Source organism: Lissotriton helveticus, chromosome 12 (genome assembly GCF_964261635.1).
Source record: "Lissotriton helveticus chromosome 12, aLisHel1.1, whole genome shotgun sequence".
Lineage (NCBI taxonomy): Eukaryota > Metazoa > Chordata > Amphibia > Caudata > Salamandridae > Lissotriton > Lissotriton helveticus.
This window is the reverse complement of record NC_136073.1, coordinates 770,104,219-770,129,765: the sequence shown is the minus strand read 5'-3', so window position 1 is coordinate 770,129,765 and position 25,547 is coordinate 770,104,219. Positions and strand designations below refer to the sequence as shown.

The 25,547-nt window shown below is 42.6% G+C and overlaps 1 protein-coding gene across 1 annotated transcript in view; it reads left to right on the top strand.

Annotated features, from left to right (window-relative positions):
- LOC144797754 (intelectin-1-like) overlaps nucleotides 1–25,547 on the top strand; it is a 96,686-nt gene that overhangs the window by 37,313 nt on the left and 33,826 nt on the right. The window contains exons 3-4 of the mRNA XM_078668513.1: nucleotides 5,296–5,543; nucleotides 16,646–16,804. Coding sequence (XP_078524639.1) covers nucleotides 5,296–5,543; nucleotides 16,646–16,804 — 407 coding nt within the window. The remainder of the gene's footprint in view (nucleotides 1–5,295; nucleotides 5,544–16,645; nucleotides 16,805–25,547) is intronic.

Below are 25,547 nucleotides of genomic sequence, written 5' to 3'. Positions count from 1 at the left end.
TTTGTGCAGCTAAATTTCCATATTTGTGCCGCTAAAATTCCTAATCCATGCCGCAATACCTGGGGGTCTGATCAGATAAATGCACTTTGAATCTTATAATATGGTTGGTGGGTTATCAGGTCAGCTTGCAGAGATAACCGCTGTGATGCCATGTCATTTAGAGCATGCTATGTCACATTGTGTGTATGTTTACTAAAAGTTAACACATTGTTTTGATGGTTTTAAAATCAAGTATTATTTTATGTATTTGCTTTTACGATCATATTTATTGGAAGAATAAAGCTATCTGATTGATTGGGTTTACTAAACGTTAATAAAGGTATTCCGTGAAAAACAAATGCAAAGGCTATAATTACATATTTAAAAACCTGACAGTGTTTTACTTTCAGGTTGGTTCTAAGCCCAGCCGAAACGTTTTTCACGCTGTTGCAATCTCGTGACATTTGCATTTTTCACAGTTTTGTTTTTCATTTCGCATCCTGCTATTTGACAATTTTTTTGCCCTTGCGAAACTTTGCGACCACAAACTATCTCACAGCAGCGGAAAAACAGATATCTACCAGGGCTGAGAGACATTTTCTTCTCAGCCACTTTCCACTTGTGATTGAAATTAGACTTCTAGAAATTAACCTTGATTAGGACATATTTAGCGACTTATGCCTCAAGAAAGAGACATGTAACATTGGGGAACACATGTTGGCCTGTTGACAACGAGCACTTACAGTGACAGTTCCTGTGTTTTGCTTCTCTGTTCATATTAGAAGTAAATTCAGCAGTACAGTTAGTTTGCCTTTCAGCTCTGTACAAATACAACCGGTTACCCAATCGGTCAACTTGAACCCTCCTTTTTCACGCTGCGCCCACTGTTCTGGAAAAACATTATGCCCCACTCTCCTGCGGTTTATACCGAGCACAGCCAATGCCACACTATACTCTCACACCATTTACCTCAAGTACAACAGATGGCACATTGTATAACATTTTGTCTTGACTGGTACTGTTCAGGATTTTACATTCAGCGTCTAACAAGCATTGGCAAATAACACAGGTCTCGGTTTAATTTGTTAATAGATGTCAACAGTATTTGTTTTTGCCTTTCTTTTCATGCATTAACATATTAAAGCTGGAGCAACTGGCTTTGCCAATGCTTGTTAAGTTTAAACTCTGATTCAGAATTATTACACATCTTTTTATAAAAGTTTCTTCCTTTAACTGCATTTTTTGTAACCCAACTATGAGAAATCAACCAATATATTTCTCCTTACTGAATTACTGCCTTTATTTTCCATCATCTCCGCTGATAGACTTTCACCACCTCACCAAACACCTATGCACTGCCTCACTCTCACTCACACACACTTCGCACATCTGCAAAAAAAGAGCCGGAGATTACTTTTTCTTCTACATCGCACCCAAAACATGGAACAACCACCCTCAACACATCAGAGCCTCCTCCTCACTTCTTGAGGAGCTGAAGACCTGGCTTTTCGATTAAACACAGAAGAAACCACACACCTGCCCAAGTGCCCAGACACTCTAACAGGTGATTAGTATACATCTCAACCTAACATAACATAACACCTGTTAGTCTCTCCTTCTTTTTGCAGGTGGGTCTAATGGTTTTCTTTTTACCGGATGTTGCCTTGAGCTTGTTTATTTGGGTCTGTCTCTCATTTAGACTTTGCACTTCAGCCTATTATCATGTTTGTGATTGTTTGGTAAGCATTTTAAAAAAAGGATTGCCTTGGCATCGTCCAAAGGCAAAGTGGAAATTAACATACGCATTGCTTTCTCCACACTTCCACATTAAAGTCCTTTTCCAGTTTAAGAGGTTTTTCACCATGTGAGAGACCAGTCTCTGTTGCTTTGAAAATATTTAAAATATTTTTTCTTTAGGCAGACTACTGTTGAGCGATTTTACTTCCTCCTAGTCTTGTTTTGCATACTCCCTTTCTTCATCTCCTGAGCATGCAACTCCTACTTCTGTTCTGTACATTCTGTTTGTTTATTTTTCGTTGACACGTTTCCTTGACATAAGGGACATATCATACTTTCATCTGGCCATTGTCTATCCCTGTCTTCTCCTGGGAATGTAAAGCAGGAGTTTAGTATTGTTATAGATCGGGTGCCTGATCTAGTGGTTTTTACTAAAGGAGAAAGCTACTCTTCCCATATTTTGTTTGGAGTTCCTTCATCACTGTCTTTGTGGTGTAGCCATTCTTTAGTGATCCCATGATGCACTGCATGCATCCTCTTCTATTCCATTGCGTTTATGATTCTCTTGAGGACCAGTGATGAGAAGGTAAAGACATGGCTTGGAGCTGAAGCTCCGTGTCGACCCCGCACTCAAGGCTGCAGAAATAAGCTTTCCAGCACTCCAATCGGGAACAAAAGGCAGGTTCCGGCACCGGAATATGGCTGGAGGCGCTTGGGCATAACATCGCTGCCCTAACCTGAATAACTGGCCCCGAATCGAGAGTTCACGGTTCCGAGCAAGATGGCGCCTACCCCGAGCTGACTTGTTGCGGACTACCCTGGCGCTGCACCATAGATGGTACCCTAAAGCTGGGGTGGACCTCCTATAATCATCTAGCAAGTACTGCATTTCTAAATCTGGAGACTACACTGACCCCTATGATCTTGGGCGGCGGTTCTCGCCGGCGGGTGCATTGTCACTGGGCCAACGGCGTGATTGCGAAGACAGACGGAGCAACCAGATGAAATTGATCAAAGTGGGGCCCACCATTCCTGTTCGCTCCTAGGGCCGCTTCATGCCCAACATCCAGCAACACGCCCGGCATTTAGTTTACAGTAAGCCCCGGGGCACTGCGTTATTAGACCGGGGGCTGGGCTCTGCACTGCTTTGTGAGACATGGGGTGGTGCTGACTGGCGTCAACCCGACATCAGCTGTTAATACACTGCCGGCAGTGTCCTCCGAGAACCAAAGCAGGCGCTTCTGAGTGGGTGAGTGGGGAATGAAATAACAGCCACATACGATCCCTTTGTGGGCTTTGGGAACGTTCTAGCACCTAATTTAATTCCCAATAAGAGCTCGACAATCTACTTTCAAATCTAAACTCACTGAACCTGATCCTAAAATGGCGCCCACCTAGGTACTCTCTCCATTGAGGGAAGATGTCCAATCAGCTGAGAGGGCCCAGTTGTTCTCCCAGGATAAATGACATAACTGAGTTTAACAAAGCCATAGAACTTGAGGCATGCCCAGCTGCTGAACCACGGTGGCCAATCAGACTCAACTTGCCTGACTATATGATGGCAGCCAAGCTACAAACCTTTACCAATCCTAACATACTCGCCATCCCCACTCACCCGTCTCTGTACTCAAAACGTTGGTCACTTCCTGATCTTCCCTCCCGTCATCCGGCGGAGCCTCAACCACATGGCTGATTCCCGGTGGAGCTGCACCGCAGCTATAGGGGAGATTGGCTCTGGCACACCACTATGGCCGTCACCTACCCAGCCGGACTTCAGACATATGTTCTCGTCGCTTTCTCCGCTGTTGTTTTCTTCCTATTGACTCCCAACACTCCATTGGTCTCTCTGGTTCTTGTTTTTTGTGTTCTCCAGTAACTACTGTCTCGAATCTATAATCATGCTGTAACTAATGTGAAATTCTGTAACTTGTAACGAGATTGTTTCCTTATGTAAAGCGCTCTGATACCTCTGGGTATAGCCAGATTCATGCCGCAGCCCTTACGCCACCAAAAAGTAGCCACCAACATCTCCAATGACTTGAGACATACTGCCTGGACTGACAATGACAATGCCCCATGGGCGGATTCTAAAACTGTTACACCACACAATACATCATTATCCCTAAATGTACCACCATTGTGTGTGCCCTTTACCAAAGCACTCCTTCTCCGCTTGTTGGGGAGGGTTACAGCATTTATACCCAGAAGTCTCAGAGACCCCCCTGAGAGAGTCCACAGCATCAAGGGAGCTACACACAGTGGAGGTGTGGGAATGGCACCCCTTGCCAAAGCACTCCTTCTCCCCTTGTTGGGGAGGGATCCTGTATTTATGCCCTGGAGTTTCATAGACCCCTCTGAGAGAGTCCACAGTGCAAAGGAAACCACGCACAGCGGAAGTGTGGGAATGATACCTCTTCCACTGGGATCACAGCACACCGGACGTAAGACTCTGTTTTTCCACATCTCCTGGTTGCGTTTTCCTTCACCCTCCACCCCTCCTCTTTCCCTCGCTCATTCTTGGTCTACCTCCCATGCTCCTATCCTCTCTCCCTTGAATCTCTCCCCCCTTTGTGGCTTTTTTCCTCCTTACGTCTATGTTTTTTACGCATGTAACTTCGCTCCAGTAACTCATGTAACTTGTAACTATGCTCTGAAACAATGTTTTTCCTCATGTAAAGTGCTCTGATACCTCCGGGTCTAGCCAGCGCTATATAAAACTTTTCAAATAAATAAATAAAATAAATATAACATAAAATTCACAAGACATGTTATAGGATCCAATATATTCTTGAAAGATAGTATGTGAAAATCGATGTATTGGGGTAGTAGCATGTGTCATTCTCCCTCCTTTGGAGTGCCCTGGTAACCTTTAGCTCTATGTCTGGAGTTAATGATACCTGTGGTTCTGGTTATTGTGTGGAGAGAGTCACAGTTAATGGGTATTGTAAGTGGGACCCTGAAGAACTTCTTAGAGATTAGGAATTAACATGAATCATACATTCTGATCATCTGAATCAAGCAAAGGATACCAGCTTAGAGCCCAATTTAAAGTTTGGCAGATGGGTTACTGTGTCACAAATGTGATGGATATATTGTCCACCCTATTACAAGTGCTATAGGATATAATGCTCTTGTAGTAAGGCGGATGGGATTTCCATGACATTTATGATGGAGTAACCCACCCGCCAAACTCTTCAACAAGACCTCAAAAGGTATTCCTCATAGCATGCCTGCTATTTCACCTGAAATTCTGTCTGCTTTCAGCAACCACAATCTCTCATTGAAAGTCACCAGGTCTGCGTTGTTCCTGCTAATCCTATAATCCCACTCTGACCAGTACCTCATGTTACTGGCCACATTCCAATTTCCACCACACTGATAAACGAAACCTGGGTGACTTAACAACTCAGGACAACTTGTCTCTTCAATTGTTGATTCGTTGTCTAATTAAATCAATATTCTCATCAAAGTGTCAAAATACTTAACACTTGTATCGATACATTTGTGTGTTCCATATTACTGTAATATTAGAAGAAAAGTGTTAAGAACATTTCACATTATTTCCTGTGTTCCCTACAGATGGACTTTACACTCTTAAAACTGAGGATGGTGTTCCATATCAGACTTATTGTGACATGACCACCAATGGAGGTGGCTGGACCTTGGTAGCAAGTGTCCATGAAAATAATATGTATGGGAAGTGCACTACAGGAGACCGCTGGTCCAGCCAGCAAGGAAGCAACCCAAATCTGCCTCAAGGAGATGATAACTGGGCAAATTACAACACATTTGGGAGTGCAAGTGGAGCTACAAGTGATGACTATAAGGTATAAAATGTTCTTGAATTTCATACAGTGTGCATTGGACACTGATTTGGTCAGTCGACTATGAGCACTTATTCTTGCCTGGTTAGCAATGAGTCAGGAGTCCTAACAGGGCACTCTGCTAGGACTCCTGACTCATTCCTAACCAGGCAGACCTAGAGACCCACCCCACTTTTAATATATCAACTCGGAACAAGAATAAAGTAATTCCGCCCACTAGTTAGGTATTTTTAAAATCACTCCATTCCACACACATCACCGCACCACACTTAGAGGCCGATTATGATGGCGGACGGACCTGAGTCCATCCGCCACCATAGAGTAGGAGGGAACCTCCGCATGGCCTGCGGAGTTCCCTCCTGTGCAATTAGGATGTGACCGCCACCCTGGCGGTCACATCCTCTATTTTTACCATTGCGGCGGGTGCGGCTTCAAGCTGCATCCGCCGCAATGGTAAAAATGCATACATTGCATTTGTATGCAAAAAGCGGCCTGCCGATTTCTGTATACAAATGCAAGGGGGTACCATAGGTACCCCCCATGTGCACCCCCCACCCCCCCTTCACTCAGGGTGCCCGCAACGGGCCCCCGCAGTGGAGTTACCCATGCTTTTCCACGGCGGAAAACCCGCCGCGGAAAAGCATTTTTTACAGCCCATCCTAATATGGCTGACGGTGTCTGAGAGACACCGTCACCATATTAGAGCTTTTCCGCCGCGGTTATAAGCCAACCGCGGTGGAAAAGCTACGGACGGAAACCAGGACCCACCAGCCATCCTAATGTGGCAGTGGGTCTTTGGTGGATCCGCTATTACGATTGCGGTTTTTCCGCATCCTCCGGACCGGCGGTGGCTTCCACCGGCCCGGAGGATGCGGAAAAACCGCAATCGTAATAGGCCCCATAGTTCGACACTACAAGTGCTCCTACGTATTTTTGCAAGTCGCAGCACGCTTCAACCCCCAGCGTCACCTTGAGGAAACTCTGGTGAATGAGGGGACTCAAGAAAGGACATTTTTCCTTTCAAGATTACATCTATCACTGATGAAAATCTACCTTACCAAGATAGGTTCCTTATCCGAAACCTCAGATTTTTTGTTTCTGGCTTTTTCATTACGGTCAGCTATTACAGTTGGCAGTAGAGCTGTGGGTGGACCTGGTGTACGATACATGCCAAAAATAAAAAATAAGGGGGAGGCAGAGGAAAAAAAAGCTAGGTTCGCCCTCCACAGCAAAGAATAAGTAAAAAACAATCAGAAATATCAGACCAAAAAAACCTAGCTTTCAAAATGAGTCACTTTCAGCATTGGATGTTGCTCACATGTAGGAAACAGAAAAAAGGGTGAGGAATGTCCTTTTTCTTTAGTCCCCTCACTCACCGGAGTTTCCTCACGGTGACATGCTTCATCATAGGGGCCTCCCAACCCGCTGCGGGTTGAGGCGTGCTACAACTAGCGCCACTACGTAGGAGAACTTTTTAATTGTAGACTATGTGTGGTGTCATGTGAAAAGGGAAGTGGGTGGAGTGGTGTGAATTAAAAATATCCTACTAGGGGGTGGGAAAAATGTTTTATTCGTGCTCCTAGTGGATATATTAAAAGTGGGGTGGTTCTCTAGGTGAGCTGGTCCTATTATGAGATCAGGACCCTAGTAGAAAACCACCTAGTTTCGAGCTGTACCCCTCAGCTCTTCTTCAGGACATCACAGGGTCCAGCCCTGTGAGTACCACTCTAAAAAAGTGAATATATGCCCAACAATGAGCAGTAATTAATATATATACATACGACTCTTCTGCGATTCAAATGGGTATCTGTAGAAAAAGGAAAAGTATTAACGTGTAGACTCTAGAAGGATTTCCAGGTCTCGAGTTGCTTTTACTCTGAACTAAAAAAGAGCTGGTTAGAAGTGCCTATTTGCTCAATTTTGTGGCACTCGTGAATATGAGCGTGATGTCCCTAGAGGGAAAAAAGTTAAAAACACTGTATTTACATGCACCGTTTAACCCTCGTGTTTTATTGTCCTTCAGGAACTCGAGTGCGAAATAAAAATGATATATACAGATATATATATACAATGACCACGGAATAGTGCCTATATACAACACAAAACACAGACGCACAACAGGGGGTAACATACGTTTTCTAAGGCTCTAATGGGCCTCTGGGTCATTCATGAGAACAAGGGGAAGTCCACGGAACCATCTGTAAAGGTAAATGGTTGGAAGTTAGTTTAGCGCGGATCTTACCAGTATAGCCCGGGCGTGCCGTGTGTCTCAAACACGGTCGCCCCGTTGACTCCATGCGATAGTATAAACAGGAAGGGTCTTACTTTACGGAGCTCTTCCTCGCTGTCAAACCTAATCGGCATCCCTCGAGACCGGCGGATGCCGTCTCAGTCTCGGGGGCTCAATAAAAAGCTTTCCGAGTTGCCGCCCAGCTTCCTGTGGGAAACTAGACCGCGGGTGATCTCCCAAGATGGCCGCCCAGCTTGGAACAAACCGGCGTCCATCTTTGAATACTCGCGAGGGAAACTAGTATGTTTAGACGAAAAAGCGTCAATAAAAACCAGGAAACAAACAACATGAACACAGTGGGACACAGATATATTTATTTATATTTATTTACAGTGTGGTAGTTGAATTTAAATCATTATATAATGACTAACCAATACCCCTTAGTGGTTTAGTGTGAGGTGTTAATCACTAATGAATACCCAGTTTGGAAAGGTTAGTAATTAAAGCTAAAGTTGACTTATGAGTGTCTAGCCAATAGGCCCCATGATATGGCATCATTCAATCCGTGGGTATCAGTCTTGAGCTTGTACACCCAGCGCTGTTCCTTCTCCGGAAGGCGTTGTTCCAGGTTGTCCTGTCCATTTAGATGTTCCAAAATTACCCAATTCATGTCGTTAGGTGTGTGGTTCTTTTCAATGAAATGAGATGTCATTTTTGTGGTGTTCTTTTTACATCTTATGTTGCTTCTGTGCTCCACTATCCTCGTATCGGCCTTTCTTGTTGTCATGCCAATGTAGTGTAGATTGCAAGTGCAGGTAATCATGTATACTACACCCGTAGTGTTACAGTTAGTGAAATTTTTGATTTCCCACGTCATTTTGTTGTTAAATTCAATTTTCTTTGTCACACTCGTCAAATGACACACACTGCAATCACTGCATGGGTAGTGTCCTGTGGGTACCGTGGTGATTGTTCTTTGTTTTAAGTTCCTGTTCTCCACTTTAGGGTGTGTATGGACAAGGTAGTCTCTCAGGTTTTTGCCTCTCTTGTGACTAAACATTGGTTTTGTGATATCTAGATTCCCACAATTCAGAGTACGCCAATGTTTCTTGATGATTTTGGTTACTCTGTCAGAAGCAATGTTATATGTAGTGATACAGATAGGTCTTTTTTCGCCTGCTGTGTCCTTGATTACCTTTGGTTCCAATAGTGCCTCCCTGTTGTTAGCAGCTCTCTTTTTGGCTTTTTTGACCAGATTCACAGGGTATTGTCTGTCAATAAGTTTTTTTGTGAGGTCATTCGCTTGTTGATGGAATGCATCTTTTGAGCTACAATTGCGCCTTAATCTTAGAAACTGTCCGAAATGTAGGTTCTCTTTCAATTGTCTCGGGTGGAAACTGTCGAAGACTAAGAGGCAATTCCTTGCAGTGGGTTTAAAATGGGTTGTGGGACTTAGGGAATCGCCAGTTGCCATGATGTTAAAATCTAAGAACACTAGGTTTGACCTGCTCATAGTGTGTGTGAATATAAGGAAAGGATCCTGCTGGTTAAGCCATACTAGAATTTCTAGTGCCTCCGTCTCTGTGCCTTCCCAAATGAGTAGGACATCGTCGATGTACCTTTTCCACAAACTCACATGTTGTTTATGTAGGTTGTTATCATTCAGGATCTTTTGTTTTTCCACTTAGTGGACATACAAACCCGCCACGCTCGGCGCGAAAGTACTTCCCACGCTGGTACCATGGGACTGACGGAATAGGGTTTCCTCAAAACGGAAAAAGTTTTCAGTGAGGGCGAAGCGGCAACACTCAAGAACGACGTGTCTCGGTGTCTGGTATCTCCATGTTTCTTCAAACAGAACATCCTCCAAAATCTGTAATGTCTAAGTATGAGGTAGACTTGTGTATAGACTCTCCACATCTAATCCTATAAGGATATTTTTAGTGGGGTCAAATGGTAAATCTTGGAGTAATGTGAGAACTGATTTGGTGTCCTGTAGATAGGTATCGGTGCTTTGGATCAGTGGCCTAAGAAAAGCATCGGCAAACTTTGATAGAGGCTCGAGTATTGATCCTATGCCTGATACTATAGGTCTGCAAGGAGAATGGGTTATGGATTTGTGAATTTTTTATATTGTGTAGAAGTAGGGAGTGATTGGGTTTTTGTATTCCAGGAAATCGGCTTATTTCTTTGTTAGCCAATTGTTCGCAGTTGCCTCCTCTACTAGGTATGCAATCTCTTTTCTAAGATGGTTGGTAGGGTCTTCGGAGAGTTTGGCGTAGTTTCTTCGGTCATCTAGGAGGTTTAAGCATACTTCCGTGTAGGTAGTTGTGTTTTGTAACACTATGGCCCCACCTTTGTCCACTGGTTTTACTGTTATTTCCTTGATTGTTGCAAGGTTCCTTAGTGCTTCACTTTCAAGTCTACTGAGGTTATGGAAGACTTTGATAGTTCTAGGATCTATTTCCCCAATGTCTTTCATTACCGCTTTTTTAATTTCGTGATTTACAGCCTGAAACTGTGGGAGTTTCGTTGTACATAAAAAAATTAAAAAAATTCCCCTACACAGACCACGGTATTGTTTCAGTGCCATACCACAAAATGGCAGAGATCACAGAACTCACTTTTTCAGAAGAAGAAGTAGAGAAAATTATAGCGTCAATGATTCCACTAACAGACACCACACACAAGGACTCGGATGATTTCAACCAGTTTTGGGATGAACTATCAGAACTTAAAAAGAACCAAGTGTAGACCCTGATACATGGTGTCATGATGGCACAATGCCTAAGAGCGAATGCAGCCCCAAGAGGACTAATAGTAAAAGATGAACCGTACATTTTCCAACAAGACAAACAATTTAAAACAGATTGGTCGCTAATTTCTTGGCACTGTACCAGGGATTGGCTCGTGCTGATCATAAAAACAGCAGGGAGACTAAGTGAAGAGATGAAAGTAGAGGCACTCAAAATTGAAGTACAGCTAAAAAGCTTCCAAAACGTAACTGACCTTAAAAAACGCCTGGATGAACTGAACAAACAAATGACAGACTATAAGATAAGTCTCAAAGACACCAAGTTCACCAAATTTAAAAAAGACCTGAAGAACTTCTCTCATGAAAAAGTTTACCCATACACAGAAGAAGATTATATCCCCTCCAATAGAAACCCGGGATACAATACAGATTCTGATAACTCTGACACTGGCTCGGTCAACTCTAATAGTGGTGACAATTACACCCGTAACAAAAATAGACGCCCCAGAGGAGGACGCTTCAGAAACAGAGGTGGATTTAACCCTAACTGGCCAGGATATTATGGACAGCCACCTTATGGGGCTCCCCCACCACCTCATTTCTTCTACGGAGCCCCTGCTTTCCAACAACAATACCCACACCAACCCAACAATTTCTGGGACAATGCACAAGCACAAGAACAACAGACACAGTCTTTTTTAGCGAGAGGCCGAGGACCACAGAGGGGAAAAACAAGAAGAGCACAACAAGTCCAGTGGGCTCAACCGCTGGAAACATCCAGGAGTAACACCAGGAGCATGGGCCCAGTGGATCAGCTGACAACAAACAAACCACCAGCTTAGTGGTCAACCTCTCTGACTTCCCGATTACTGAAACACAAAGAAAAGTTCTGGAGAAGGGGTTGGGCTTTGTTCCCACCCCTAAAATGGACAAATTCCTCCTAGCTCGTGAATTAAACGAGTTTATAAGAAAAATCAAGTTACAAGTCTTTTTCAAAGACAAACCTATAACCAATCTGTCTACAAATGACACAAGCTTACAAAAAAGTCAACCTTTACCCCACCAAGTGCAAATCTTCCGGTGGAAGTCCTAGCTTTTGAAAAAGCGGTAATGAAAGACATTGGGGAAATAGATCCTAGAACTATCAAAGTCTTCCATAACGTCTGTAGAATTGAAAGTGAAGCACTAAGGAACCTAGCAACAATCGAGGAAATAACAGTAAAACCAGCGGACAAAGGTGGGGCGATAGTGTTACAAAACACAACTACCTACAGGGAAGTATGCTTAAACCTCCTAGATGACCGAAGAAACTACGCCAAAATCTCCGAAGACCCTACCAAACGTCTTAGAAAAGAGATTGCATACCTAGTAGAGGAGTCAACTGCGAACAATTGGCTAACAAAGAAAGAAGCCGATTTCCTGGAAAACAAAAACCCAATCACTCCCTACTTCTACACAATACCAAAAATTCACAAATCCATAACCCATCCTCCGGGCAGACCTATAGTATCAGGCATAGGATCAATACTCAAGCCCCTATCAAAGTTTGCCGATGCTTTTCTTAGACCACTGATCCAAAGCACCGAAACCTATCTACAGGACACCAAATCAGTTCTTACATTACTCCAAAATTTACCATTTGACCCCACTAAAAATATCCTTATAGGATTGGATGTGGAGAGTCTATACACAAGTCTACCTCATACTAAGACATTACAGATTTTGGAGGATGTTCTGTTTGAACAAACATGGAGATACCAGACACCGAGGCACGTCGTTCTTGAGTGTTGCCACCTCGCCCTCACTGAAAACCTTTTCTGTTTTGAGGAAACCCTATTCCGTCAGTCCCATGGTACCAGCATGGGAAGTACTTTCGCGCCAAGCGTGGCGGGTTTGTATGTCCACCAACTGGAAAAACAAAAGATCCTGAATGATAACAACCCACATAAACAACATGTGAGTTTGTGGAAAAGGTACATCGACGATGTCCTACTCATTTGGGAAGGCACAGAGACGGAGGCACTAGAATTTCTAGTATGGCTTAACCAGCATGATCCGTTCCTTAAATTCACACACACTATGAGCAGGTCAAACTTAGTGTTCTTAGATTTGAACATCATGGCAACTGGCGATTCCCTAAGTACCACAACCCATTTTAAACCCACTGCAAGGAATTGCCTCTTAGTCTTCGACAGTTTCCACCCGAGACAATTAAAAGAGAACCTACCTTTCGGACAGTTTCTAAGATTAAGGCGCAATTGTATCTCAAAAGATGCATTCCATCAACAAGCGAATGACCTCACAAAAAAACTTATTGACAGACAATACCCAGTGAATCTGGTCAAAAAAGCCAAAAAGAGAGCTGCTAACAACAATAGGGAGGCACTATTGGAACCAAAGGTAATCAAGGACACACCAGGCGAAAAAAGACCTATCTGTATCACTACATGTAACATTGCTTCTGACAGAGTAACCAAAATCATCAAGAAACATTGGCGTACTCTGAATTGTGGGAATCTAGATATCCCAAAACCAATGTTTAGTCACAAGTGAGGCAAAAACCTGAGAGACTAACTTGTCCATACACGCCCTAAAGTGGAGAACAGGAACTTAAAACAAAGAACAATCACCACGGTACCCACAGGACACTACCCATGCAGTGATTGCAGTGTGTGTCATTTGACGAGTGTGAAAAAGAAAATTGAATTTAACAACAAAATGACGTGTGAAATCAAAAATGTCACTAACTGTAACACTACTGGCGTAGTATACATGATTACCTGCACTTGCAATCTACACTACATTGGCATGACGACAAGAAAGGCCAGTACGAGGATAGTGGAGCACAGAAGCAACATAATATGTAAAAAGAGCACCACAAAAATGACATCTCATTTCATTGAAAAGAGCCACACACCTAACGACATGAATTGGGTAATTTTGGAACATCTAAATGGACAGGACAACCTGGAAAAATGTCTTCTGGAGAAGGAACATCGCTGGGTGTACAAGCTCAAGACTGATACCCACAGATTGAATGATGCCATTCCATGGGGCCTATTGGCTAGACACTCATAAGTCAACTTTAGCTTTAATTACTAACCTTTCCAAACTGGGTATTTATTATTGATTAACGCCTCACACTAAACCACTAAGGGGTATTGGTTAGTCATTATATAATGATTTAAATTCAACTACCACACTGTAAATAAATATAAATAAATATATCTGTGTCCCACTGTGTTCATGTTGTTTGTTTCCTGGTTTTTATTGACGCTTTTTTGTCTAAAACATACTAGTTTCCCTCTCGAGTATTTAAAGATGGACGCCGGTTTGTTCCAAGCTGGGCGGCCATCTTGGGAGATCACCCGCGGTCTAGTTTCCCACAGGAAGCTGGGCGGCAACTCGGAAAGCTTTTTATTGAGCCCCCAAGACTGAGACGGCATCTGCCGGTCTCGAGGGATGCCGATTAGGTTTGACAGCGAGGAAGAGCTCCATAACAAGTAAGACCCTTCCATGTTTATAATATCGCACAGAGTCAATGGGGCGACCGTGTTTGAGACACACGGCACGCCCGGGCTATACTGGTAAGATCCGCGCTAAACTAACTTTCGACCATTTACCTTTACAGATTGTTCCGCGGACTTTCCCTTGTTCCCTTGAATGACCCAGAGGCCCATTAGAGCCTTAGAAAACGTATGTTACCCCCTGTTGTGCGTCTGTGTTTTGTGTTGTATATAGGCACTGCACTATTCCGTGGTCATTGTATATATCTGTATATATAATTTTTATTTCACACTCGAGTTCCTGAAGGACAATAAAACACGAGGGTTAAACGGTGCATGTAAATACAGTGTTTGTAACTTTTTTCCCTCTAGGGACATCACGCTCATATTCACGAGCGCCACAAAATTGAGCAAATAGGCACTTCTAACCAGCTCTTTTTTAGTTCACAGTAAAAGCAACTCGAGACCTGGAAATCCTTCTAGAGTCTACACGTTAGGATGTATGACGTTACAACGCAGGCTATTACAATGCCTGCCTTTACAACGCGGTTTTTACATCGCAAACCTTTACAACGCAGAGCGCTTAGAGGTGCTGGATAGTGGTAAGTATAATTTTCTATTCCAACTCCAGTCCCCGTGGACACTAGGGAAGGTGTTGGATAGAAAATTAAACTTATTCCCTATCCTACAGCGCCCCCCAGCGCAATGCGTTGTAATGGTTTGCGTTGTAATGACCGCGTTGTAATGGTAGTGCGTTGTAATAGTTTCGTTGTAAAGGTTATTCACCACACGTTAATACTTTTCTCTACAGATACGCCATTGAATTGCAGAAGAGTCGTATGTATATATATTAACTACTGCTCATTGTTAGGCATATATTCACTTTTTTATAGGGTACTCACAGGGCTGGACCCTGTGATGTCCCGAAGAAGAGCTGAGGGGTAGAGCTCGAAACTAGTTGGCTTTCTACTAGGGTCCTGATCTCATAATAGGAGCAGCTCACCTAGAGAACCACCCCACTTTTAATATATCCACTAGGAGCACGAATAAAGTTTTTTTCTCGCCCACTAGTAGGGTATTTTTAATTCACACCACTCCACCCACTTCCCTTTTCACATGACACCACACATAGTCTACAATTAAAAAGTGCTCCTACGTAGTGGCGCTAGTTGTAGCACGCCTCAACCCGCAGCGGGTTGGGAATCCCCTATGATGAAGCATGTCACAGTGAGGAAACCCTGGTGATTGAGGGGACTAAAGAAAAAGGATATTCCTCCCCCTTTTTTCTGTTTCCTACGTGTGAGCCACATCCAATGCTGAAAGTGACTCATTTTGAAAGCTAGGTTTTTTTTTATCTGATATTTCGGATTGTTTTTTACTTGTACGATACATGCCATCATTTCTGCATGGCATACTGAAGTGCTATGGAGGTCTAAACTACCATTTATGGCCGAGCTTTCTCAGGGCAATCAATTCGTAGATTGGGTTGAGTAGCAATGTGTACCAATGGCTGCATGGAAACACAACTCCCTGGAATCTCAGTTGTTAAAAATTGGTACTTAGTCCCGCATTAACGTTTTTAGGAGAAGAAGTTATTAAATTCCAATGCTCAAATTTTGGGAAATCATTTCAATTTTTGGAGGGTGAGACATAAAATTCTACAATTAAAATATTGGAAGCTGTTCCACTTTTGGAGGTGCAGATATTTGGATGCCTATAATTTTGTAAGTAACACATGCCCACAATTAAAATATTGTTAGCTAAGGTCCCAGGTGGCCTACTGTCAATTCCTAATACTCCGTTTTCAGAACAAAATAGAAGGCAGACAAATATATTTGTGAGAGACCCATTATTTGGCCACAGAGAACAGATAGAGGAGGTCAGGGAGGCAATGAAGGGAAACAGTTCTGCAAATCCACCAACATAAGAATTCTTCCATGATTCCAAATCAGGAAGTTATAGTTTAAGCAAAGACAATAAATAGAAGACGCCCTACTTCATATTTTTGTTCATCTTGTTTTCTTATGGACTTGAAAACAAACATACTAAAAAAGAAATAAATGAAGCAGTGAAGTAGCTTCTTTAGAGATTTACCAAGATAATTGTGGTTTAACACTTTGGCTGCGGGGCTCATTCCCCCGCCGTGCTGGGGGGAGAGGGGCGTGCACAGCACCCCCATGCTCATGACGAGCTAAGCTAGTTATGAGGCACAGTGCTCGTGTGCTCATGACGAGCTGAGGTCGTCATGGCCACACCCATTTCTGTGGAAGGTTCAGCACAGTAGGGGAAATATCCCCGCGTGTGAGCGTTCCACGGCTCATGACAAGCTCAGCTCGTCATGAGCACCCGAGCACCGTGCCTCATGATGAGCTGAGCACGCATGAGCACGGAAGGGGTTAAAGGAAGGGTAGATGATGAGTCTAGTTTCTATCTAAGCAAGTCATGCAGGACAACAATTGAACATCAATACTGTTATATATTGGTCTACAAAAAATTCTATTTGTTTCCCCAACATGTCTTACTGGTATAAGCGATTGATTAGGAGAAGTTTGGTTACAAGTAAGACTTAACTGTATGTATTTGATAAATGTGTAAATGTATTCTTTGTTGACAGAATCCTGGCTACTATGATATCAAAGCAAAGGATCTAGCCGTGTGGCATGTGCCAAATGTCACACCGATGAAAGACTGGAGAAGTGACGCTATACTGAGATACCACACTGAAACTGCCTTTCTTCCATCTGAAGGAGGGAATCTGTTCCATCTTTTTAAGGTAATGTAGGAGGTGAAAGGTCTGTGTTGATTTTCTGGTGTCTTCATTTACAATAAAGTTGTAGCTTCTACCAAGATAGAGAAATGCATTTCAGTTTAGTGATAAGATGTCCTGCAAATGTTATACATAAACTTTCATTTAATCTGTTTCTTAACAAATGGAAAGTGACATCAGAAAGAGACTCAAAACACACAAATAGCTGGATATCAGGAAGAAGGTGGGGTCGGAGGTTAGAGTCCAAACATTTGGATTACCAGGAAGAAGGTGGGCTTGAATTTTAGCTCCCAAACTCCCCAAATATCGACATACTTTATTGCTTTGACTTTACGGAACACTCCAAAGCAAGGTAGTTATTCAGGTAAATTGATTAAGACAAGAGTAAATGGGAACACCTTTGAAAGTGATATTATGGATAGGAATGGGCAGCACTCAAGGAATTTCAGTCCACCGAATTTCACAGAGTTAAATAAAAACTCTGCCAGATTCTGTGGCGTTCTGCCAACGGGCAGAAATGTGCCCATCACACTGGTTGTACTGCAATTTAGCACTGGTGGTGCCACTAAGTGGTGTGCAAGAGTGCACAGCCATTCAAGTTGATTTTGCTGCCATTCGAGTAGAAAATCTACTCGAGAAGCAGTGTTCTGATAGGAATCATATGTGACTGCCCGAGTTAGAAAATCTTGTTTGAAGTCCTCCTAGTGACAGGAACTCTACAAAAAGTTCAGTCACAAATGCTGATTGGCAGCATTTAGCCAGAACTCCGTATTAACAAGAGTATTGCAGAGTTGCCAAATTCTGCCAATTCTGCGAGTGGAATGACATCTTCCACTTTGGAGAATTAATAGACACTGAAGTTTCTCTAACTGACTTCTGATGAGAAAAGAGTTGTGGGATAAGGAATCACCCTGGAACCTCCTCCCTTTTCAGAGTTTATCTGTGGTATGTTTGTATAGATTATGTATTGCAAGTACCTCTTCAAGAAACTTTGCACAAACATCAACAAGTTGTACATAAAAGTCTAAAACAGATTGACTATGATGGAGTTGCATGGTGTAGGGATACATGATTAAAGGCAAAATACACCAATGCTTATTTACAAAGAAAATATACATACATATTTTCAGTGTGATCCATAACTTGAATGAGAGGATCTGTAGTTAAATTGATTTTCAGGATGCTAAAGAACCCTTGAGTGCAGCTTTATGGAATGCTTTGCTAGGGAGTACGCTCGAATTTCTCCGGTGGAGCCAATACTGTGAATAGTGATCATACTGTCAAACAGGATGAGATGAGCTTAAGTCAGAACCCTCTCGGAGAAAGAGGTGTTTTTTTTAAAAATGACTCTGAATGTAAGCAAGGGGGTGATATGCCTTAAATACATGGGGGATGGCTTAGTGAAAGATCTTTATGAGAGCAACGTTTTGACATTTGGAGAGTAAGGCTTTGTGAATGGAAGGGCACTGAGAGTAGACAGAGATTATCAGACGACTGAGGTAGAACTTGCAAGCTAAAACTTAATTTGAATTCTTTATAGTTGAATTGAGAGACAGGTTGTCTGGAGGTGAAGCAGGAGTTAGTGGTTGCATTTGAGTGGTTAAACAAGGTAAAGCTGAAAAATGTAAGGACAATCTCAACTTGTAAGAATATGATGTGTGAGAGGCCAATGCTGCAACTCATTCAGGTTTCTCTGGTACCAGGGAATTAGTCACAGTCCAGGTCAGGTAGATAACTGGTGGATTGGATCATGCAGATTGTGATAGGGTGAAAGCTGAAAGATTAGAATACTGTGTTCCAAGAAAAAAAGGAGTTAAGGTACTTCTATAAGTGAAGTAAAGGAGGATACATGTAGCTTCATGTTTAATAGGATGGTCTGGAAGAATGAGGCATAATACATTCACTAATCAATAATCAGTAACAGTGAGGCAGTAAGTTACTTCAGCTTCGCTGAGTGCGCTTAGGGATCAGAATTAAAATGATTCATATGCCAACACCAAACAGAAGGTAGGACTATTCAAATGAGGATGTCCAGTCAACCAGGAAGGTGGTAAACAGATGGAGGGCCAGAGTCATCAGGACCAAACCTTTGAGAAGGCACAAACAATGAGGAGTAGCTATAGAGTTTTAGGCTCACCGTAGCGCAAAGAATTTACTTTAGTTATTATTCTTTTTGCACAGCACTGCTTGACAATGTTTTGTGCCACTTCTACTTTAAGGGTACAAGGTAAATGTGATTAATTAAATTGAGTGCATAAAGGGTTCACATAAGATCAGGTTTGAAAGCAGTCCCTAATCAGTACAAGCCCCTGAGTGTGTTGAGTTGATGATGAAGCTTAAGGATATGTTTGCCTGCTCTCTAGCCCTAGAAATATTCTCAATAGCAGAGTTTAAGCCAGGCCTAAGGTGCATGGCCAGGCCAAAGTCTTGTGCTCAAGAAGTTAATGCAGATACTCTTGCAGTCATAAGCATAATGGAAGAGGTAGATTTGTACTGTTCTCTGAAATTGCAAAAACTGACACCAGAAAATAATCACTTGGACATGCAGGGATCTCTATTAGATAACTTACATCTATTAGGGTAAGAGAAATAATTTGTGTTCCAACATAAGGTTCTTTGAGATCACAACATGACATGGGTCCCCATTATGGCAAATTGGACAGTGACGCAGATATGAATTTGAGTGTGGCAGTAATTTTTGGAACTTTACACCCATATTATACCTTGGAGCTTTTGCGCAAACATCTGATGTTTAGTGCTGCTCTATGGTGCAGTTCTTGATTTCTAAAGGCCATGACTGTGTCGGAATTAGTTTTCATGAGCCCTTCTCCTGCTGGTCCCAAGCATAAGCTCCCCATTGGTCAAGGATTTGAGATCATCTTTACTGGACTGGGAACATTCAAGGACAATCGTTTGCACACTAAGGTTCCTGCACAAAGAACTGCCATCAATTGCTCAGAATTATGCCAGAGAAACACTGGAAATCCTGCAGCAAGTTCCATTTATGAAAAGCTTTCAGGACAATATATGTTAAAATGACTATCACCAGTACAATCCAACTGTCTACTACAAGAACACAAAGGGCCTCATTACAATGTCGGTGAGACCAACACCGACGGCACGTCAATGTCGGTCCCACCGATAGCTGCGGCAGCAATCAGACTGACACATTACACTGAGGTCAGTCAGATCGCATTGGTGGAGGGACAGACCGGCAGCTTCCAATGTGCTCAGGGAGCCCTTCGGGCAGTCAGATCGCATTCCCACAATGGAGGCGGTACCTTCTCAGGCACAGTCATGGGGATTACGATCCACCTTTCTGCCAGCTTTTTCATGTTGGTTCTTCCGACATGAAAAGGCTGTCGGAAAGGCTTTTTTGGAGCCCCTGTCTCCTGGGGCCCTCTACTATGGGTCCTGCCACATGGTGCATGGATGCTTAAAAAGTGTATATTTTCTATTGTGGTTTGTGCTACGGCTCACAGCACAAAGCGGTACAAAAGGGGGTGGTGATGAACGGAGCATCTGAACCAATCAAACACTCATACCCAGTCAACAGATCTGGGTTTAATCCATCACTGTTCTTTAGCCCACTCTGCCACCCCAGTTCAGACATGGCCATATGCAAATCAGTCTGACCCTGTGCCTCATGGGAACAGTCCAGCCCGCACTGCCAAGCCATGCCTACCCTGGACCGGAAACAAGCTTCCTAGGACCGGTTTCTGGCATTTCAGCTGTCTTCAGCCAGGCTTGCTTGAATCCAGTGGCAAAGTGAGCAAGGGACTCACGTCTGAGCATACCCTGCCAACTTATGGCGAACAAAGCGGTACAAAAGGGGGTGGTGATGGACGGAGCATCTGAACCAATCAAACACTTACACCCAGTCAACAGATCTGGGTTCAATCCATCATCGTTCTTTAGCCCACTCTGCCACCCCAGTTTAGACATGGCCATATGCAAATAAGTCTGACCCTGTGCCTCATGGGAACAGTCCAGCCCGAACTGCCAAGCCATGCCTTCCCTGGACTGGAAATAAGCTTCCTAGGACCGGTTTCTGGCAGTTCAGCCATCCTCAGCTAGGCTTGCTTAAATCCAGTGGCAAAATGAGCAAGGGACTCATGTCTGAGCATACCCTGCCAACTTATGGCGAACAAAGCGGTACAAAAGGGGGTGGTGATGGACGGAGCATCTGAACCAATCAAACACTCACACCCAGTCTGTCCATCACCACCCCCTTTTGTACCGCCGCAATGGAAGGTATACGCTGTCTGACTGCCACAAAGGGGATCACATCCAAATATTTGAAGCAGGACCGCCAACTCCTTGTCGGGTGGACCCACTTCCCCTATGGTGGCAGTGAGACGCTTGTCCCACCGGCATCATAATAGGGCCCAAAGCCTTAGAACCTGGTTCCACTCAGCAGCAAAATCATGACCTATGAAACATGCCTTGCAAACCTGCCAGTCATGTCTTACCTAAGGCAGTGTTGCAGGCTGATTTGCCGTGTAAGGTGTCTGGCCATAAAGGATACTTACCAAGCAGCCACTGTGTGTAAGAATGCATCAAAATTATCTTAAACAGCTGATAATCTCATTGGTGACTGGCTCAGGGGTTGGACAATCCATGTCGGCAACAAAAGAGCTTCTACTATGTAGATCTTTTGAAATCTCCTAACAACGTTCTCCTAACTTGCCCCTCTATATTTGAGACTTAAAGACTTGCCGTAGGCTAAACAAATGAAGCACTGCAATCTACACCTGTAGTAAAGCAATGCAAATCATCCTAAGCCAGGTGAACCACAAGATCTCCATAATCATCAATTTTACTTCTGAGATCCTTCAGGGCAATAGAGATGCATTCCACAATTGATGTACAAGTACCCCTCTGTAAAATAGAATGGGGTGGCAGGTCAGGGAGACATAAGGATGGGCAAAAATACATTTGAAAAAACACATAATTTGTTGGCCGCCGGCCCTCCTCCTCTGCAGACCGCTACCATGCCGCCTTCTCCTCAGCTTCTGAAGCTAAAAAAGGATAAGTGAGCTTTCTTAAAAGGTTCAAGATTGAATCATACAGGTAGGAACCACCCTCCCTGTGAAATAAAATGTCTGAGAAAGATACACTCTCATTTTCAGAAACCCACATTCAGAATCTAATTTCCATGCCTTCCCCCTTCTCACCAATATAATTGAGCACCACAGCTAGGCAGCACAATGAATTGGAGGAACTCATTTGTCTAAACAAGAAGCATATTAGAACAGAGCTTCATTGACATTTTTTGTTGGAGCATTTAAAAACAGGCATTATCCTTTGGGGCCTCCTGATATAAAACATTCCAGTAATATTTATTGATGATCCTGAATACAAAAATGGTTTCAGTTTTGTTAATACCAAATGTACCAAATGTAGTCATGACCTCATTGTCTATACTATAGAAACAGCCCAAAGAATTTGCCAGAAAGAGGTTGACGAACTTGAAAAATTAATTCAAACAATCATAATGTGACTGAAGCAAAGACACTACTCAAGAAAATAGACAAAGAAATTCAGACCTTCAAAGACAACACCATCAACTTCAAAACTTCCAAATTCGATAAAGACTCAAAATCTTTCAACATAAAGACAGTCTACCCCTACTTGAAGGGCGACTATTACACAAAAGTGAACTCACGTTGAGCCTTCTCTGAGTATCAAGGCAGATCTAAGAATAGATTTTTTACATTCTGAGAATCCTCATCATCGGATTCGACAGGTGATTCAGATCCAAGAGAAGGTCCTTTAAAAAGACAGAGCTCTTTTTTACAGAAAGGCAATCAAAGAAACGGAATAAGGTTCAAACAACAGAAACCAAGGGAAATGAGGACAAGGAGAAATTTTACAAAACTTGAGTAAAACATCAATAATAAATTTGGCAACCAAAGGATTGTCCAAAGCAGAGAAGTAGGTTTGGGAATTGGGAATTAAATTTGTTCCACGCCAGTATACACTCTACGCCAATTTGAAAATTGAAGTATTGGAATTCTTGCTCAAGATCTGTCTCAAGGTGTTCTTCCATTGGAAAGAAAATACAGGCAACACTGAACCTTCAGAATTAACCAGAAAATCAAATTTTAATCCTCCATCATACAGCATTCCAAAACAAGTAACCCCCTCGAACAGGCAGTTTTGTCCTCTATTACTCAATTGGAAAACAGAAAACTGTACATTAAAAGGAATATTAATAGGGAACAACAAAAGCCATAGAAGACCTACAAAAATATGACACAATAATGATCAAGTCAGCTGATAAAGGTGGGGCTCTTGTCATTTGGTCAAAAGTAGGCATGGGCGGTAAATTTCGTTCCGCTTGCGTAATTTGCGAAATTTGGGTAATTTCGCGTACCGCGGAGAACTCGAAATTGCCCAAAATTCTGCGTTCCGCGACTTCGCGAAATTGTTTGCTTGTTCACGTTCTCAAAATGCGTGTTCGAGAGATATTTCCCCCGAGCATGCAAACAGCAATTACGAACAGGAAAAAAGCATCGCGAACAAGCAATTCTGCTTCGCGGAGATTTGCGTAAAGCAATTACACAAATTCCGCCCACCCCTAGTCAAAAGAGATGTATCTAGCTGAAACAAAGATTCAAATTTTGAACCAAGAATGGTACCGACAGGTTAAGGAAGACCTCACATGTCAAAAAGAAGGGGAGATCTCTACCAAACTAAGAGATGGATTAGAGCAAGGAATTTTATATCCAAAGAATGTGATTTCCTCAACAAAACACACCCAAGAATTCCAGTTATTTATTTTCTCCCAAAAATTCACAAGAGCCTCACACAACCACCCGGAAGACCAATCATCTCCGGTTGCGACTCAGTATTGAAACCTATCGGAATATACGTTGACATCTTCCTGAAGCCCTTTATGGATCAAGTACCATCTTATCTAAGGGATACAACTTACTTCATAAACAAAATAGAAGGCCATACATTTGACCCTGCTTTGCAATGGCTGGTATCATTTGATGTCATCTCACTTTATACCCAGATTCCTCAAGAGGAAGCCCTCCAAAGAATGGAACACTATTTGGAAACAAGACAAAGGCCCCACAGAGTACGAACAGACTTTATACTTGAACAAGTAGGATTAGCCCTAAAGAAAAACTATTTTAAGTTCGATGTTACATTCTTCATGCAGATCAAAGGGACCGCGATGGGGAGCCCCTTCGCCCCAGAAATAACCATGTTGTTCATGACTCGCTTTGAGGATACATTTATTATCAATCACAACCCTTTTGGAAAACATATCTAGCAATGGGACAAGTATATAGATGCTGTATGGTGCCTTTGGAACGGCACAGAGAGGAACTCCAACAATTCCATGGATGGCTAAACACAAGACACTGTGACATTAAATTCAGCATTTCTAAAAGCAAAACATGCTTGATTTTCCTTGATTTTGAAGTTATTCCACATGAAAAAAGATTGATGACGACCCTACATCGCAAACTGACAGAGATACAATATTACATTACCAAAGTTCTCATCCAAGAAATCTCAGGGATAACCTCCCATATGGTCAAATATTACGATCAGAAGAAACTGTGCAAGAAAAGAAGATTTCATGATCAATGCAGGGGTATTCTGTGACCAACTAAAAGAGAAAGGCTGCCCCAGCAATATGCTTAAACATGCGACAAATAGGGCATGGTATACGCCTCGAGAAGAGCTGCTCATCAAAAAAGAAAAGAAACCTACAGACAAACTTGTCTGCTTCTCCACGTTTGGCCCACACACTAACAAATTTCGACAGATGATTTTGAAAAACTGGCATCTCCTTGTGCAATTAGAATGTCCAATTTACCGACCATTGTTCGCAATGAAAAAAAGCAAAAGCATTGGTCAAAAAATCATAAGGGCAGATCTTGTATCATCCACCAAGAAAAAAGACTTAACATGAGACCCATCGAGGGCCACCATATATGTGGCAATTGCTCCATTTGGGAAAGCACAATTGAAGGTTACGAATTCATATATGAGTCAATAAAAGGGACTCACAAAGAGTTTTCAAATTGTAAAAACAAAAACACAATCTACGCAATTCAGTCCCCACGCCCTAAACTATATATAGGGAAAACGAACCAGCATATACACCAAAGGATAGTGCAACACCGCTTCCATGATTAAGAAACAGGTTCTGACAGACACTCTGGTGTCTCATTTTTTGGAAAAGAAGCATTCAGAAAAAGACTTTGTATGGACAGTGTCATCTGTACTGAAACAACCACCACGGGGTGGCAATGTGGAAACCATGTTACTGAAAAAAGAGGCATATTTAATTTTAAAATTCAATTGTACCCAGAAAGGGTTAAACAAAATGTCCGAATTGAATAAAATCATAAATTAGCAATTCACCACTCAAAAATAGAAAGAATATGCATTAGGACACGAAGATATGCAACATTTTGAACTACATCGCCCAGAAATCATCACACAAAACATTTCCTGTTCAAAGGTAGAAAAAAACGAAAATATGTGCTGCAAATCGGAAAAGCAGACACAAAGGAATCAGCCGGTTGAGAAATTGAACCTCAGAAGATGCCCCTGAAGCTCATCGTGTAAGTAAGTACTTGGAGGCTGTACATTTAAAAAGTCCCCGCACCTCTGACAAACAGGCTTCACAAATTATGTTCCTTTCTTCCGTCCTAGATTTAATGTACAAGCGTCATCGCAGGCCCACGACAGAACAAAACAAGAATTCAAGCACAATGTT